The 19,057-nt window shown below is 35.3% G+C and overlaps 1 protein-coding gene across 1 annotated transcript; it reads right to left on the minus strand.

Moving 5' to 3' along the window:
- Positions 1–3,016: 3,016 nt before the first annotated feature.
- LOC120425157 (uncharacterized) lies at positions 3,017–17,393 on the minus strand. The gene is made up of 4 exons (XM_039589587.2): positions 16,310–17,393; positions 13,204–14,328; positions 12,961–13,078; positions 3,017–7,620 (listed from the first exon to the last, which is right to left on the minus strand). The coding sequence occupies exons 1-4, from the start codon at positions 17,212–17,214 to the stop codon at positions 7,351–7,353; spliced, it is 2,418 nt and encodes an 805-aa protein (XP_039445521.1). The 5' UTR covers positions 17,215–17,393; the 3' UTR covers positions 3,017–7,350.
- Positions 17,394–19,057: the final 1,664 nt, after the last annotated feature.

The following is a 19,057-nucleotide window of genomic DNA, read 5'->3' on the forward strand; positions in this document are numbered from 1 at the left end:
ATGACAAAACAGATGTCTTGGAGAAGTGAAAACCGGTGTCAACTTATTTGGCATAATCTTGAAATTTAGAAAAAAAAAGATGCTGATGCGAAATAAAAATCATTTAATCTTATTTTAAAAAAATATCCTAGTTAAGGGATGCACTTATCTCGAATTTTCATAATTGTTTTGATTTGTTTTCCATGTTTTTTTTTAAATCATTTTACATTTTTAATGAATAATATATATGTGCCAACCAGTTCTCCACATTCTTGACAGTATTATGTGCAGGGTGTTGTAGTTCCCCGTTTCGCCGCTGGCATCAGTTAGGCAGCACAGTTTTGTCCCCCAGTCGGTAAATGAGTGGCAATTCTATCTTTCTATTGAGGTTTTGCAGCGCGACTGCGTTTCAAATGTAGGTGGCGCCAAAATGAGGTTACTTGCCTAAAGTCGTATGCCTTTCTGTCGATTAAAGAACAAAATCGCTTATTTCTCATGATTCCCTGCATCAATCTTCATGAAACTAGTTGCAAAAGACGAGAAAATTTTTTTGCTTTAAAATAATGAACATCAACTTTTGGGCGCGCAACAATTTGTGACCTTTTTCTTTAAAAAAAACATGTTTTGGAACACGAAAAAATGAGTTTCCCCGTATATATCAATGAAATAATCAGTTATATAGTTGATAACAGATGTGTTAACGTATATTCAACAATTTTTATTGATTTTTGACAGACTGTCTTGCCAAATACTCCAAATTACTATCTTTTTCTAAATTTACAGTTTTCTCATTGAGGTTTTGCAGCGCGACTGTGTTTCAAATGTAGGTGGCGCCAAAATGAGGTTACTTGCCTAAAGTCGTATGCCTTTCTGTCGATTAAAGAACAAAATCGCTTATTTCTCATGATTCCCTGCATCAATCTTCATGAAACTGGTTGCAAAAGACGAGAAAAATTTTTTGCTTTAAAATAATGAACATCAACTTTTGGGCGCGCAAAAATTTGTGACCTTTTTCTTTAAAAAACATGTTTTGGAACACGAAAAAATGAGTTTCCCCGTATATATCAATGAAATAAACAGTTATATAGTTGATAACAGATGTGTTAACGTATATTCAACAATTTGTATTGATTTTTGACAGACTTTCTTGCCAAATAGTCCAAATTACTATCTTTTTCTAAATCTACAGTTTTCTCATAGAAAAATCAAACAAATATTGGAAAGTTATACACCAAATTGTTGGAAATAATTTTTCTCATCCGAATCCGGCATAAGTTTTATAAAAATGTTGATTAGGAAGGAAAAAACACATTTTTTCTAAAAATCATAGGTTTACGCTATTTGTTCATAGGTGGCGACACGCGTCTTTTAGCTTTGCTGCAAATTCTCTATAGAAAAATCAAACAAATATTGGAAAGTTGTACACCAAATTGTTGGAAATAATTTTTCTCATCCGAATCCGGCATAAGTTTTATAAAAATGTTGATTATGAAGGAAAAAAACACATTTTTTCAAAAAATCATAGGTTTACGCTATTTGTTCATAGGTGGCGACACGCGTCTTTTAGCTTTGCTGCAAATTCTCTATGGTTATACACTACTAACAAAAATACATTGGAAATGAACTTCAAACACTCACCTTGCAAGTTGCACACAAGATTGCGTCCAATGTTGCATGAAAGTTTGAACCATTGAATCAACACTGAACAGTGATGAATGAAGCTTGAACCAGATTCCAGTTGGAGAGCAATGGTAACCTGCTAATCACAAAATTTATCATTTGTGTTTTTTAGTGTGTAATTTATGCGAATGCTTTTAAATGTTGAAATCCTAACCCCATGATTTTTTTTTTGAAATTTCAGGTTTTCGTTACTTATGAAATGTTTGTCTAGCGATTTTGATTTTAAAATTACCATTTTCGACGAAGTTTCTAAAAAAAATTAGAACTATGCTTTTTTTGTTATTTATCAGCATTCAATAATAATTTTAATTTAACTTCTTTTTAGATTATATTTTTGAAATTTTTTAATCACAAGTCTAATTCAACTTCAGCCATCCACCATGTCGTCCATTTAAATGCCGCTAATTACTCATCGCTGAAATACCCCTTTTCCAAAAATCATCCGCCACAGAAATAAAAAGAGCAAAACTCCTTGTATCTCCAGAAATACGAGCCAGGTTGATATTTGAGGCCTTCTTTACGAGCTCATGCATGCTTGCAGCAGACACAAAACAAACAAAAAAAATCTTTGCAACGAGTTTTGCGAGAAGAATCTTTACCACCATCGGAAAATAGGGGGAATCTTGGCCACTGTGCGCGGACCAGGTTAGAGTGCTCCGCCCTCTCGACAGATTCTCCGTGCTAAATAGTTGAGAAAATTTTCTTGTTTGAAGGTTTTGCTCAATTATGGTTGCAAAATTGTAAGAAAGGGGTATTTTAGTGGAGATTCTAAGACAAAGCATTTTTGCGAACGCGCAATACTTTCTGTCAACCGACGACGCGTAGAAAGTAAGCATGTATTGGTGACGCCTTTCGCTGCTCGTTGCGCTCGAGAATGTTCATGACTTTGTTTTGACACAAATCGCGATCGAACTTCCTTGAGAACCAAATTTCCGCCCTTGACCATCCTAAAACTCCCTAATCCCACAAACCCTTCCCCGCCCGACTCTCCCAATCTTGCCTCCGCGAACTTTCAACAAAAGATGCGTCCATCTGTTTTAGGTAAATATTTCACCTTCGAAGAACTTCAACTTTACCTGCACCGCCGCCGTCGAGGAAGAAGACACGAGCAGCCGCGTCTCAACTGAAGGGGGTAAATTTCATGCCTGAAGGATCTCGCCCAGCTGGTCGGTCTCCTCACCTGGTTTGCCGCGGAACCAGATTTGCCCGAGGGGGTCAATTTAAATTCGGTGCGGCGGATTGTCTCTCGGTGAGGCTGTTTTTTTTTTCGTTGGTTGCTCGAAACCGCAACCTCTGTTTGTCGAGTTCTGGGCATTAAAAGGCACTTTTTGTTCGGGGGAAATGAAGATTCTTATAATAACAGTACTAAATCGCTTTATTGGTACGGAGTTTGTTTTTTTTTTTCTAGAAAATAAAAATTGTACAAAAATTCATCTGCGCGTCAACGAATGGTTCTAATAAAAAGCATGTGTTTAGAGTTTGAGTAAACAGTTGAGATTTCTAAAACAGCTTACATTCTAATGGCTTACAGTTTACACGTTTTCACAATACTTGCTGGACGGCTTAGGTTGCTAAAGTTGTGTTAGAGATATGTTGTTAAATCTTTTACATTATTCGTGATTTGAATCTTTTCTAACATGATTTCTTTTCTAAAGTCCCTGGACGGAATGTTAATGTTTCTGCTTATCTAAACGGTTATAATAACTATTGCTAGAGATTCTTGATTAAAATTGAACTTTTTTATAGCTGGCTACTGCAAATCAGACACTGTTTCGTTGGAATGTTTCACCTTATAAAAGGGGTTTCATTTGTTTTTTATTTATGTTTCACTTCAATTACGGACTTCAAGTTGTACTTAAGATTTGCAACCTTTATTATTTTCCAGATATTCCAGTTTGATATTAATGGGTAAGTGAATTCCTGTCAATCTGTCAAAAATAAAATATTATAGTTGATGGCCTATCAAATTTATCGATTTTATAAATTTAGAGATTGATTTTTTTAACAAGTTATACTTTTGTAACATACTAGTTTCTTTGTGAGTGATTTAAAAAATGACTTCAAAAACAATTCTAGTTAGTTCTTAAGAAAGCAATCGATTTAAATGTCAACAAATGTTCGATTCCTTTTGATTTCGTATAATTTAGCCAATACTTTAAAAAAATCCGATTGTTAACGTTCGAATCGAATGAAAAAAAAACAATGCAGGAATTATAGATCAATTTTGACTTATAAACGGTTAAAGTTACATCAATCATCAATCATAAAGTTATTTCAATGTTCCTGTCAAAGTCAAATATCTAATAGGCAAGGCCGGCAACTTAAGCAAAAATCTAAGAAAGGTTAAGAATTTTACTGATTTTTTTCAGAAATTTCATTTTAGAGTTTCGAACAATGTTTAAATCAAGTGTATAATGTAGGGTTGTTAACGATAATCGATCGTTATTTTGATAATTCAAAGTTATCAACGTTAACAAACGATAACTAATTTTTAATATTTTTCCAGAATTGACTTAATCGAAACAAATCATGTTGAAAATGACAAGCTTTTACTGAGAATGTATGTAAGTTTGTATCAAAGTATGAATACTCAAAAAATGATAATTTTTTGAAGAATTCTCAAATTAAAAAAAAAAATAAATACTTAAATTTTAATAATTTGCAATATGGGTATCAGACGATGGGATATGTTGTACGTATTTTCACTTTAGAAGAGTTTTTTTTTTGTAAAATAATCAATGTTTTTACAAATACCAATGTTTGTACGAATACCGAATTTTCGAAAAATTTATAGGAATTTTCATTTAACTTTATCAGATTTTGTAAAATTAAAAAAAAAATCGCAAAAAACCGTATTTTTTCAAAAATGCTTAAATTTTAATTTAATATACTTTTAAATTTTAAAATTTGGTATTTTGTGAAAACTTGAGTAATTTACAGCAATTAATCAAATAAAGTGTTAATTCATACAAAAATATGCTTTGTTTGATACCCGTTTTGCGAATTATGAAAATTTAGGTATCTAACAAAAATATGGTGTGTTCGAAAATAAAATTGTATTTAACAAAAAAAAAAACTCTTATAAGGTTAAAATGCATAAAAAATATCGCTTCGTTTGATACCCATGTTGCAAATTATAAAAATTTTAACATTTTAGAAAAAATCGACATTTTGTGAAAAAAAATTTAAAATTTCTCAAAATTTTCGATATTTCGAGAAAAATTAAAATTAAAAAAAAAAAGTTAAAAGCATAAAAATTGCGCTTCGATTAATGCTAATATTGCAGATTATGAAAATTTTGGTTTTGGTTGGATTAAGTCAATTACCTTGAAAACATATCCATCGTATTTTGTTTGATTTTTAAAATAAATAAATACAAAATTCTGCTTCATTTGAAACCCATATTGCAAGTTACGAAAATTTGAAAAATTAAATAAAAAGACATTTTGTTTAAAAAAATAGTATTTTACAGAAAAAAAATTTAAGGGAAATTTCAAAATTTTGCATAGTTTGATACCCACTCAGTGAATTATGAAAATTACAGTATTAAATATTTTTAAAAATTTGTAGTATTTCACATAAAAAAATACTCAAATCAGGTTAAAATGCATACAAAATATCGCTTCGTTTGATATCCATATCGCAAGTTATTAATATAAGAATATTTTAGAAAAAATCATTATATTGTGAAAAAAAATCAAATTTTCTCTTCGTTTGCTTACGGTATTTCGAGAAAAATTTATAATTTACAAAAAAAAACGAAAAAGGTGAAATCATACAAAATTGCGCATTGTTTAATGCTTCAGTAAAAAGTAAATGCATACAAAATTTTGATTCGTTTGATTCCCATATTGCAAATTATAAAAATTTGAGTATTTTCAAAAAAACGATATTTTGTAAAAATAACAAAAAAAATAATTTAGGGAAAATTTATACAAAATGTGGCTTCGTTTGATATTCATATTGCAAATTGTGTAAATTTCAGTAATTAACATAAACACACATTATTTTTAGAAAATTTAAGTATTTTACATAAAAAATACTCATAAAAGATTAAAATGCAAACAAAATATCGCTATATATGGATATCAATCCATTTTGCAAATCATGGAAATTATAATATTTTAGATAAAATATGGTATTTTGTGAAAATTAGAGAATTTAACAAACAAAACTCTGTTAAAGTGAAATGCATTCAAAATGTCACTTCGTTTGCGTACGGTATTTTGTTAAAAATGAATATTTTACAAAAAAAAATCACTTTGTTTGATGCTCCTATTGCAGATTATGAAAATTTGAGTTTTTTTTTAAATATCGTGAAATTCCTGAGCAAGAATACTTTGAAATTTACTACATCATCTAAAAAAATATATTCTTAGTGAAAGCATTGAAAATTGAGCCTGATATGGTTTGGTTAAGTCAGTTACCTTTAAAATATACTCATCGTATTTTGCTTAATTTTTAAATGATTTAGTACCTGTTTTCAAAAAAAAATGATTCTGCCTTTTTTTGAAAGTCAAGTCTTACACAAGTTTAAAAGCTATTGCTTCAAACCCCATTTCAAGCCTGAGTTTCTTATTTTTTAAGCAAATTCATAAACTTATTAATTTTCTCTAAAATATTACGATTTTTCGATCTTTTTCAAAAGCTTAAAAGTATCCCATTTGATTCCTACTGAGTACTCTTTAAACGAAGAAGATGTTCTACTTCCAAAACTGTTTCATTATTTTATTTTATCATTTTATAAATTACCTAACTTTTTTGTCCATCTTTTCACAGACAATAATTTAGGAGTTGAAGCGAAAATTGAATCGATAAAATGTGGAAAGTATTGTGAATAGTTAAATTCGTTTGCATAAGGTTTTTTTATATATGAAAAGTTAGAACAAACTTCAATTGAAGAAATGTATTGGTCTTACTTTAAATTGTCTGATAAGGAAAATTCTAGACAAAAACTTAACAAATTCAAGTAAAATATATTTGATGTTCTGAATATACAGAAAAAGTTGAAAAAAGGGGAAATTTTAAAATTGTCTCTGATTGGCCAGCCTGGTCATACTGTAAATTTGTCAAAGTTAAATGGAAAGATTCATAAATGGGAACCTTGATTATCATTTTGGTATCTTTAATTTTATTTAATCCACCGGTCACTTCTAGAATGGACTTTATTGTCATAGACAATAAAACATGATTGTGTTTGCTGAAATTAAGTGTCAAGTTAAATTGTGTCAAAATGTAGAAAACGGCTATTTTTTTTATAAATTTGACCATCAAGGTGTAGCTACGGTAGTTTCTGCTATGTTGGTAAGTACTCTTCTGTCAATCTGTCAATTTCTGTCACTCTGTCAAAATATATGTATGAGATAAGTTATCTCAAATTGACACCCAAATTCCACCTCTAGATTGAGTCAAGTCAATATCTTTTCAGTTTTTCATAAGAATTGAAAATAGTCGGTATAAAAGAAAAGGTGTCGATTGAGAGCTGTAATAGGTTTGACAGCTGTCTTGTGATGTCAAACAGCGTCTGATTTGCAATTTCCAGCTTATTCCTAACTCTACCGAGCGTCGTTCCCGACGCCATAAGGCAATGCACTTCTGTTTCATGTCTCAACCTTCTCCCTCAGCTCCCGTTGAAAACAGTACGACTTTCATTGCAGTTCTTTTCGGATGGCCACTCCTTTCCAAACCTCCCTACCGACTCCACCGGCGGAACAACAGCCAGGACAGCACCATCAACCCACCCAAGATGGTCACCTCGAGCCGGGCCGAGGCGGCCCCAGCCAGCCGACACTTGAACGTATCGTACCGGCTGCGGTCGTCGTTGACAATGTTCAGGAATTCGGCCTCCACCAGCTGGCCGTCAAAGTACGTGATCGGATCCTCGTACGGGTACTCGTAGCCCTGCAGACACTCGCACTTGTAGCCACCGAGCTCGAACTCGCGGCCCTGGATCGGAACGCACTGAAAGACATTGGAAAAACAGGAAAATCAGTCTCGAAATAATTGAAGAACGAACAAAAAAAAAGGGTTTATGTTGGGTAAGGTCAACGTCCGGGAAAGGTTTGTTTTGGCGTGCCGTGTTGCATCTCCCCTCAAGTCTGGATATTTTTTCGAAAATTGTTAGGGGGAGAAAAAAAAATCTGCGTCCAAGGTAGACGACATCCTGCGCTGTGATGTGTTGACGTGGAGTTCCCGCTCGTAGACCCGGGAAGCACGGACACCTCCGTGTGAGCACGGAGGTTGAAGCGATTTGGTTGAGGGATAATGAAGTGCATAACAAAGGTCTCTCTCGTGCTGCCGTTGAGAATAGAGTATGCAATAAAGGGAAGGATGCAGTCTGGCAGGGTTGCAAATTGTTGTGAAATCTCAATGGTATTGAGATGGTTTATATATTTTTTGATACAATACCTAAAAACATAAAATTTTAATTTATGTAAAACATTGCTGTTACTATTAAAATCATGTAATTCTTAATCAGTCGGACGAAGAAAAAGCACAAATTAATTTTAAATTTGAATGTGCTGATCATTACTAATAATTTTCTCCACTTCGAAATCATTCAGTATCAATTCAACATTTTTTATTTGCGATGATCATTTTAAGATTATTTACTTAACTGTTTCAAGCCTAGGGTTTTTTTTTTTTTTTTTTTCATAAAATTATTTTTATTAGGTCCTTTTCGGTACTGGGACCTGGTTAGGACCGAGTCGGCTTTTGTAATTACATTTGACTTAATAATTACAGAGGATCTTGTGTGTAAATGTTAGTGGGAGGGGAGCCGATTACCCGCGGCCTACTCGGGGTTAGTAGGGAAGGGATTGATGTTAAAGACAAGGCGTGGGATGGGAAGGGGGATTGTGTAGGGGTCTTGGTTGGCTCTGCTGGCCTTTGCTTGTGTCCTCAGCCGCAACTCGGTGTCCAGCTGCTGGGGCGTTCTTGCTTTGCTTCCGGTGCAATCCAGAAACGACGGCTTTGTGTGAAGGCGAGTTATACTAACTGAAGGAAAACTAACTGAAGGAAAACTAACTGGAAGAAAACTAAATGGATATTTTGGAATCTAAAGCCTAGGGTATGAGGGCGAAATTACCGTGAGAACAAGAGGGGAGGGTGGGGAGACTTGATCTTACCGCAAATATGTAGCTATCTGATTTTTTTGATTTTTGGATGACAAACGCTTCAAAAAAAAAATATTTTTAACCGACAGTTTTGCATTAACTTTCAAAATGTTTTGAAACAAGCCCAATCAAGCTAAATATGATTATCAATACAAAAAGACATTTTAGACTGTTTTGAGTTGATTAGACTTCTATTTCCATAGAAATATTCCAGTTTACGAAAAAAAATATTTTGCCTCCTGATTTTTCGAACCGATTTTGAAGGGGGAGGGGGACATAAATTTTGAAAAGTATTTGCAACGGCCTTATTCGTCAAAATTAATTATTTTCTGTAAGTACTAACAATTTCACATAAATCCTGTATGTGTGTGTTCAATATAAAACAATTTTGATATGAAAAACATTAAAAAAAACTTCAAATATTCATATTGAGAACAAATATGAGCACGTTTAAAAAAACTTAAAAATGTTATTTACAAAAATGCAGGGATCAAGTGTTTCTAATTGAATCCTTTTGTAAACAATTGAATGCAACAATACTTTGATGATTAATATAACTAAAAAAACTTGACGGTTTGTAGTTGATAAGTTTATTCAAAAAAATCATGATCTCTTGAAAGTTTTTCTTGCAGATAATCCAAACATTTTTTTTTTCTTTATTTTTCACAGCCACGTGGACACTCTAGGGGGGAGAGGGTTGGCGACTGTCCACGATCCATACATTTTTTTATGTATGGACAATTGTCCACGATGGGGGGGGGGGGGTTGAGATTTCCAACAAAGTGTCCACGTGGTTTATGGATTGTCCCTATACATTAATTAGCATTTCAGGTGCGATATATTTGAATAAAAAATAGTGGATCGTGATCGAATAACCCCTTCCATTTTTTTTTCAAAACATTGAAAAAAACAAGATCGAGTTCAAGGAGCCGTTTTCGATAGAATTCTGCAAAATTTGTTTTTTTTTTTGCGAAAATTTAACATTTTTTTATGCGTGCCCATGGTTGGCCTGATTTGTTTTAAAGAAATGTTCAGAAATGTTGCTTTCAAAACTTTGAAGTTTGGACCTCTAATAGCTGGGATGCAGCCATTCAAAGAGAAAGAATCAAGAAATATGAGGATAATCAATGCAATAATAGGGTGACAATAAAAAAAAATCGATTCTGAAGCAGTGGCGGGCCGAAACTTATATTTGATAAAAGTTGAAAAAGAAAACTCATATTTTTTTATGATTGGGTTCTTTTACAGTAGATGAAAAAAAGAACTAGTGTTGGGAATAAGATGCATATATCTTGATTTTAAGAATGAAAAACAAAGATAACATTCAAAAATGTGATTCTTTGACTAATATTAATTTTTGTTTGTTTAAAATTGTTTAATTATTGTTTTAGACGATTGCAATTAAATACCTTAATATATTTTTTTATTTAAAAAAACATTCAAATTTCAATGATCGTTTTTTAAGTTAAATCTCCTCAACACTACAATATTAAAAAAAAAACAATGAGACATGATAAAATTTATTCAAACGAAATTTGGATTCGAATATCCTTTACAAAAAAAAACTGTTTGCGTTGTTGTGCACTTTTATTGAAGCGTTTAAAAAAAACATAATTTAAAATGATTTTAAACACCCACAAAATTTAAAAAGAGTAAAAAATATATATTATACATTTCCAATTCGTTATTCTTCGAAATTCAAAGTTTATGAAAAATATATTGTTTTGCTGCCTAATTTCTTGACTCATTTTGAGACATTTTTAAATATTTTTAAAATATTTGCAGCGATCAGTATGAATAATTTGCATTTTAAGATTAAAAAAAAACATTATCACTGAAGAGTTGTTCTGGAAAAATACATTAGGTTTTGCTTACTTAGGCCGTTGCAAATATTTTTTGAAGTTTATGTCACTCGACTCTGACTAAAGTCGAGGGGGGGGGGCAAAAAAATAAAAAAGTATAAAAATTGAAATTACGAGCCATGGTTTCAACATTTGAATGAAAAATGTGTTTAAAAATGCATTATACACCTGTCCAGTTGTTTTGCCATCATTAGTTTCCAAAATATCAAAGTATTGACGAAAATTTTATTTTTTGTGAAAAATATTTTTTTTGCGGTGCTGTGCATTGGAATTTCATAAAAATTCAAAACATTTTTAAACAAGCCCAAACATGCTAAATATGATTATCAATGCAGAAAAGTGCATTTTAGATTGTTTTTAGATGATTTGACAAATATTTTCATGGAAATTTTGAAGTTTTTTGGAAAAATATTTTTTTTGCCCCCTGATTTTTCAGACCAATTTTGAAGGGGGGGCGACATAAACTTTGAAAAATATTTGCAACGGCCTTATTTATTTAAAAAAATAGAAAATAGAAAAAAAAACTTCAATGTGGTGTAAACACAGTTAAACTGAAAGAAATTTAAATTTAGTGTCATTCTGTGCATTTTTAGACAACAATCCAAGTTTTTTCAATTAATTTCATAATTTTACGAAATGGATACTTTTGTTTTCTTGCACCATTTTTTTGTTTAAAAATATCAATATAGAAATTATAAGAATTGAATTCAAACATGAAGAATGTTGATATAATATGTTAAAATTTGATTTAAGGCTTATTTTTTTTTTAATTCAGACAGTCAATTATTTATTTAAAACAAGCCTTACCCCACAAACTTCGTTCTGCCTTTTTTCGTTTGTTGACGTTTTTAACTTTTTTGCTTATTTAGCCTCCTGTGATCAAAATTTGATTTTATGTAACTTTTCCCATACAATCTGCAGATTTTCCGGAATCGGTTCCAGAGTGACCGAAGTTGTAACTTTTTGGCGTAAGAACCTTCCTTGGACTTATACGAACCCAACGCAACAAAAAGCACCTCGATCCGACGTTCCGTGTTTAATTGATTCGCGTTCGAACAAACCCGTCGAAATTTTTTATATATATAGATTTCATGAACAGCCCTAACGGCCGATCATAGAACTATTTTGAAAAGCCGTCGCGGGCCAGGAAACCAGGTAACGCTTCCATAATGGAACAACACGGAGAAGAATTCCCTGGAATTTTGAAATACCTGGAAACCACAAGTCACGGCAATTTTAATATTTTCGGATTTCCGGAAACAACAAAAAAATATTCTTTTGGACTTATATTCAAAAGTAGAAACAGATGTACCGTCATCTGGGGTGAATTGGGACTACAGCCTGAACATAGACAACAGTTTTAGAGCAATTCTAAGCTTCAAATCAAAGTATGGCTTGTAAATGTTGTTCAGATTCACCCCAATAATCTAATAGCATTTATTTGTATTTATTATACATTATATTATTTTTATATTATTTTTGTTTGATTATTAGAATTATTTTTTCAGAATTCCTTAAATAAAAAAACTCAACATTTTTAAAATTGATGTCAGTGAACGCTTCAGTTTCGTCAAGGTATGATAGATTAAGGCTCTTTGAATACGCTCCAATCAAAAAAAAAATTAATGAATTTCTAGGGGTCTTTTTTTAGATTTCGGGTATACATGCTATAGAATTATCTTAAGTAACCATGCGTATTATATCTAAGCCTTTTTATAGACTTTTCCGGTACATTAAAAAAACGGGTTTTCAGTTTTCATAGAGAATCAAAATTTAAAAAAAATATACGCTTTAATTAAAAGTTTTAAACTATAAATTACTCATCGCTTTAGCATTTACAATTCTTCAACGGTTTATCATGCACTTAAACCTATCATCTCTAACCCCATTCCAGCTTATTATTAATGCAAATAACAAATAAATCTCAACACACTTTCGCAGCGACTTCTGTTTGTTTCATGGCACCGCACAACACAAAATCTCCACCAAGAAATGCATCCAGCGCTTGCAGTCGCCGCGTTCCTTCACTCTTTTCGGAAGTTCTCGTCATAACAAAGCGCCAGACGACAAAAACGCTTAGGTCTCGGAGCTTCGTCGTAGCAGCAAAAAAGGGGTTAAACCGAAGAACAAAAGAATGTCCCAACGCACACACACACATCGAGACTTGGGTCGGTTATGTAAATGTGTTGTTTTGATGCCACAGAACAAAGGATCCTCTCGCGCGCGAAGGATGGTTATTGGGAATTTCAGGTTTTAAGAAGGGATACGAGGAACTCCCCAGTCTGGAAGATGTTTTGTAGTCATTTTTTGTGCTGTGTACTTACGTATGAGGTCTTCTCGTCGCATTTGTGGGTATTCTTGAATGCATTCGGCACGTAATAATCATCCGGACACTGGTTGATATCCAGCTGGAGCATGTTCATCGAGACTGCAACGATGCCCCTGTGGTTTTCGGATTCGGATTGAGGGGGAGAAGAAATAGAACAAAAAATGAATAAGGTGAGAAAAAGTGCATTATAATTGGATTGTTGAATGTTTTTAACGGTATCCAGTTGAACGCTACATACTTGAATTCCAGCTTCACCTTCAAGCTGTCCCACCCGAAGAACGGCACCGCGTACGTAATCAACCACTTCTTGACGTATCCCTTGCAGTCGAACTGCGGCACCGTCCAGTGTCCGTGCGGCATCGTGGCCGCGTGGTAAAAGTTCGGATAGTGTTCGTACTTTTGCGAATGCTCCCCAGTTTCGTTATGTCTCAACCTCATCTTCATGTAGTACTTCTCCAACGAGTCAAAGTTCGCCGCCCAACGCTGCCGCATCAGCTTGAAGTAGGGCAGCTCGGTGTAGTCTTCGCCGGTCTTGTTGTTCCGCGCGACGTCCTCCATCTTGAACTTACGGCTGTTCTTCTGGGTTTTGTACGCGTACGGGGCGAACAGAGTGCGGTTGGGGAACTTGCTGCGGTCCCAGTACGTGGCGGCGCTCCAAATTCGCGAGTTGCCCATGACCAGCGCCAACGTTTCGCCCATCATCTGATCCTCGGTGAGGGGTTTGTCCGCGACTCGTTTGCCGGAGTAAACTTCCAGCGGGTCGGATATCTGCAGGAAAGCACTGATGAAGTTCGCCAACCGGATCGCCATCTTGGCCTCGTTCGCAAACTGCTCCTGCGCTCCAAAGCTAATGTCACCATTCAAAATCAGATCCTGCTTGTGGAAGTTCTTGCACGTCTTCTCGTTCACGCCCAAGATAAAGTTCAGTACCTCGTTCACGTTGATCTTCTCCGAGTGGATCGAGATCGCACCCTTGCTGTAATTCTTGTGCTCGTAGTAATGCGCCAAGTACTTCTCCCGCGTGTAAGCCGGCAGCCGGTACCACTCGATCGGAGTCTTCTGCAGCCACCCAATCGGCGTACAGTCAAACCCATTGTAATACTGCTCGCCGGAAGCTCGCTCCAATATCTCCCCCAAGTAGGGCCGCCTCACTACGGCTGGCAATCTGTAGCCCGGATTACACCGACACTGGTAGCCACCCCTCCGGAAGCCCCACCCGTCCAGCGGTTCACACTCCGTCGTTTCCTTCTTACACCGGGCCGTATCGGCAAACTTGTTCTTGCCCTTGTTACCCTCCGCTTTCGGACACTGGTTGATGTCAATGCGCTCAAAGTCCATCTCGATGACGGCGACGGCGGTGTATCTGTCGGAAGAAGGGAACAAGAAGAAAAGAATATGTTTAGAGTTCGTCTCTTGGCATTACTGCTCGGTAGGCACAACAACGGATAAGCTTGTTAGTAAACAAATTAGTGATTTGAAATTTAGCTGTTGTATTGACATTTTGATAGTCATGCGTCACCATCTGGACACCATCTCGCTGTGTCTTTTGAAGATTTGAGTTGTTTGATTGTTTGAAATTTCCTGTTTCTTGGTGAGAGATTTTCTTCATTATATGCTAGATGATTAGGAGAAGGTGAGGCAAAAGGAACTGAGTGCCGCACTCAGAGCTGTCAAAATGTTTCTTTGAAGAAACTCGCGCTAGTTCCGCTCGAGTTTCGCCGCCATCTTGGAACTGAACCTCTGCGGCACTAGAGTCGACTTTTTTCAGTTTCATGCGAATTCCACGCACACTCATAAATGACGTTCGATTGAACCAAAACTGGCACCGACGAGTGCGGCACTCAGTGCCGCACCGGCTCTTCAAACGAACGTACCATGAGTGGTAGTAACAATAGTTGGGAATTCGTCTAGCAATCCGATCGTAATATTTCCCTTTTTTGATAGTAATGGCGGCATGATTTTTGGTTTGGTAAATATTATAATCGGATACAAGACTTTTCAAGCAAGATTACGTCCTTTCGAAAAATTACCCACAATTCATCAGAGCAGCTTTGCGTCACGTCCGATTTGTGCTCGCGCTGGACTAGGGACTCGTAATCGGGCTGTAGTGGACGAATTTGGATGCTTCAAATTGCAAGAGGTGGGTTTTTTTTGTCCTTTATCTGACCAACATAAAATTTCCCTCTGTGGGTTAAACCGGTTTCGGGACAATCCGGATTGTTTTACGTATTTGTTCCGAAACAGTATTTTTGGTCGAAAAATGGCAATAAAAAAGATGAAATCAATGTATTTTTTGAACAAATATTGTTGAAACTTGTTCAAAAGAGACTCTTACAAGCAATTTTATAAAAATAGTTGTTGATAAACTATTGTTTTGATAAGTTTAACTTAAAAAAACAAAAGTTTAACCAATTTTTAATATAAACTTACTAAACAAAGTTATCAGAAGTTCAAAGTTGTCACAAACTGGTTAGAGGTACTTGTATTTGACGCAAAAACAACATTTCATAAAATAATTCACTTAAATCGATCAGATTTTGTACTTTTATTAGGGATACGGACAGTTATTTGACCTTTTTTAACATTTTTCCGTAAACTATTTTTGTATATTTTTAGAATAAGTTTTTTACAAATTCAATGACAGGATCTTGAAGAGGACATTCTGCCGCGTCGATTGATGAAAAAAACTTGGTACTTTAGTCGCATTTTATTTACTTTTAGATCACAAAAAGTTTCCGTACGGGGGTACGGACAAATATTTGACTCACTGTAATTGTTTATAAACAATGGTCATCCACAAAAATTGACAGCACACTAAAAGCATCATCTGACATTGAATTTTTAAATGAAGTAGTAAGATTGAAATTTTATTCATAACAAATATCTCGCGAAAAAGAGCAAAGAGAATCGTTTTCTTTGTTTTAACTGATGATTTTTTTTTTCTATCGCTTAATGGCTCCACAAATCTGAAGTTTTTTTTTCAATTTGTGGTGTTTTGAATGTTTGTTTTGAAAATGGTAAATCGGAATCCATGAAATTTTTCTTAAAAATAAGAAAAAAGTTTATTGATTTTGAAAACGTTTGCAGAGAATTGGAACTCAATGTTTAAAATTCGGCAACACAAATTTTACGAAACTGCTAACAGAATTTGTATCCGTGAGGTTAGTGGACTTTACGCAATATTTGGTATAAATTTGATTTGATTTCCTTATTAATTTATTGTTTATTTGAATATTAGTAAGTGAGGCCAGGCCTACCGCCTTATGTTAACCGTTAAGATGATTCTTTGCATTTTATTTGTGCTCTAAAAAACTACCAACCAATCTAAATACCAATCTACTCACTTGGGATACTCGATATGCCGGAACTGCGTGTGCCTCGGGTAGATATCCGCAATCGGCACCACCGCCGACACCAGCCACTTGTTCGACCGCCGACAGTCAAAGTACGGCTTGGTGAACTTAACCGGACCCGGATCTTCATCCGCCCCCGGCGGTCCGTGGAAGGTGAACGTCTCGTTCGTGTTGTTCGCATACCGAATCTCCACCTGGTACGTCGTCTTGGTGTCGTGACGCCGATCCACGTCATCCGGAAGCCACGCGTTGTACCAATCGTTGATCTTGTACTGATCCTGGGTGTAGTCCCGCGAGACCGAATCCGGTGGGAACGCCCCGAGATCGCGCACGTCAAACGTGTTCATGGTGGAGATCTTGTGCAGATGGATCGGGTCGTTGAAGTCGTCCTGGCGGAAGGTTCGTGGGGCGAATCGGGGGAAGGTCTTGTTGAAGAAGCCTCGGTAGGACGACGAGAACGAGGTGTTCGGCGAGAAGTAGATGGCGGAGGCGTTGATGGACGGATTGGCGGAGACGTCCGCCACGGTCGAGAGGAAGTAGTACATCATACCCGGGTCGTACGTGTCGTTGATGGCGGGTCGGATGAATCGACTCTGAAGAATGTAGCTCCAGTAGAAGCCCCGACTGAGCGCCATATTGTGGAGCAGCAGCAGCGCCGACCGATTCGGGAAGATCGGATTCTGGTCAAACTCCTTGATGTCCGGCAGGTGGGACACGGTGTCGTCCGAAAGGAACAGGTCCGACTTGTGCAGAATCGGACAGTTGTCCGCGGTGGCACGGTCAAACTTGGCCTTAACCTCGTCGAACGCGTCCCGTGGCTGCCACTCGTACTGGGCCAACACACCCACCACGGCGATCAGGGCCAAAAGGGCGCCGCAGCGCCACAAAATCGCCATTTTTCAATCACTCGACCACTAAGGCACTAACAATCGAAGAAACAATGCGGATTCGCAACTAGAATCAGAACATTTTCCACTAAATTAACCGCTCCGGAATTCCTGAACCGTCGAGTTCAGCAGACTACGCCCGAAATGAATATGGCAGACGAATGTTTATTTGTTAATTAGGTACCTCGCCGTCTTAAGTCACTGTCTGAATGAAGTAAGGTGGGCCTAACCCATCACTAATACCAGCTTAGCCACTCGGACGAAACTGCTCGACTGCCCGATTAGATGATTCATAAAACAGTGCGGGTGCAACTGTATGGGTGTGGTACAGGCAACAGTATCATTCATTGAAGGCGTTCATTCACTGTTTGTAACCTGTTCGATTGCCGGTACCTGTTGGCTTGCAGAGCTGCCTGAAGAGGAAACTTCAATTAACCAGCAACAACGGTGTGGTTGGTGAAGGGTGCAGAGAATGACATAATTATTTCTTTTGGCTGGTTTTTGTTTTGCCCAAGCATAAAGTCAGTTTGACAGTCGCTGTAAATTTCAATGCAAGAAACACTCGGAACACTGCCATACTTTCAGTCAATACAAAAAAATAGTTTTTTTCATGCATGCTTTCATGCATTCAAAAAACGATTCAATAATTCTTAAACAGAGAAAAAAACTTATTTTAGACATTTTAAAAGGTATTTTAAATTGACTGAAATTATATTAGTTATCTCGAGCAGGTGGAAATAACTCAAGAATAACAAGTTTTGATACGATACGAGAAGATCAAAACCTGTTAAACCAAGATCTCAACATGTTATTGAAATACCCAGATTAGCTGTTATAATAACTCAGATAATAACAGAGAAATCGTACTGAAAATAACCGACATTGGTATTATTTTTTCTTGCTATAACAAATCAATACAAAAAAATCAAAACAAACAGATAACAAAATATGATCGAAATAAAATAGAATGGTATTAGATTTCATTCAAAAATTTCAATCAATAACAAACTTTGATATGGTAAAACAATTTGTTATTACTAAATCGACGGGATAAAAAGATTTAATTACTTTCCTATGATAACATATTCGGGAGCGAATGACCCATAGGGTTAAAGTTCCCACAATAAAATCAACAACAACAACATGATAACATAACTTGTTATCAAACTATTATGCATGGATCGATACCATAAAAAAATTCAATAACAAAATTTTGGATAATTGCCGATTTGTTATTAAAATGGTATTTTCCCTGTTATTTCTACCTGCCCGGGATCAGTTTCGCTTAGTGTGCGTGTAAGGGTAATTTTAAGTCTTTTTGTCTTTTTGTCTTTTTGTCTTTTTGTCTTTTTGTCTTTTTGTCTTTTTGTCTTTTTGTCTTTTTGTCTTTTTGTCTTTTTGTCTTTTTGTCTTTTTGTCTTTTTGTCTTTTTGTCTTTTTGTCTTTTTGTCTTTTTGTCTTTTTGTCTTTTTGTCTTTTTGTCTTTTTGTCTTTTTGTCTTTTTGTCTTTTTGTCTTTTTGTCTTTTTGTCTTTTTGTCTTTTTGTCTTTTTGTCTTTTTGTCTATTTGTCTTTTTGTCTTTTTGTCTTTTTGTTTTTTTGTCTTTTTGTCTTTTTGTCTTTTTGTCTTTTTGTCTTTTTGTCTTTTTGTCTTTTTGTCTTTTTGTCTTTTTGTCTTTTTTGTCTTTTTGTCTTTTTGTCTTTTTGTCTTTTTGTCTTTTAGTTTTTAGTTTGTTTGTGAGATCCGTTGTCAGAGCTTCTGTCAAATTTGTCAAAGGATTGGGACATTCTCGTTTTTGTGAACATTTTAGATAGATATTTATTTCTTTCGGATTAAAAATTGAAAACCCTGA

Source organism: Culex pipiens, chromosome 1 (genome assembly GCF_016801865.2).
Source record: "Culex pipiens pallens isolate TS chromosome 1, TS_CPP_V2, whole genome shotgun sequence".
Taxonomy (NCBI): domain Eukaryota; kingdom Metazoa; phylum Arthropoda; class Insecta; order Diptera; family Culicidae; genus Culex; species Culex pipiens.

What these genes read in the sequence shown, in the direction of transcription:
- LOC120425157 (XM_039589587.2), bottom strand. Translation starts at nt 17,214, where the DNA reads ATGGCGATTTTGTGGCGCTGCGGCGCCCTTTTGGCCCTGATCGCCGTG. An exon ending in CGGCATATCGAGTATCCCAA is followed by an intron (nt 14,329 to 16,309) that starts GTGAGTAGATTG and finishes TTCTTCCGACAG; the next exon opens with ATACACCGCCGTCGCCGTCA. An exon ending in GCGACGAGAAGACCTCATAC is followed by an intron (nt 7,621 to 12,960) that starts GTAAGTACACAG and finishes AATGTCTTTCAG; the next exon opens with TGCGTTCCGATCCAGGGCCG.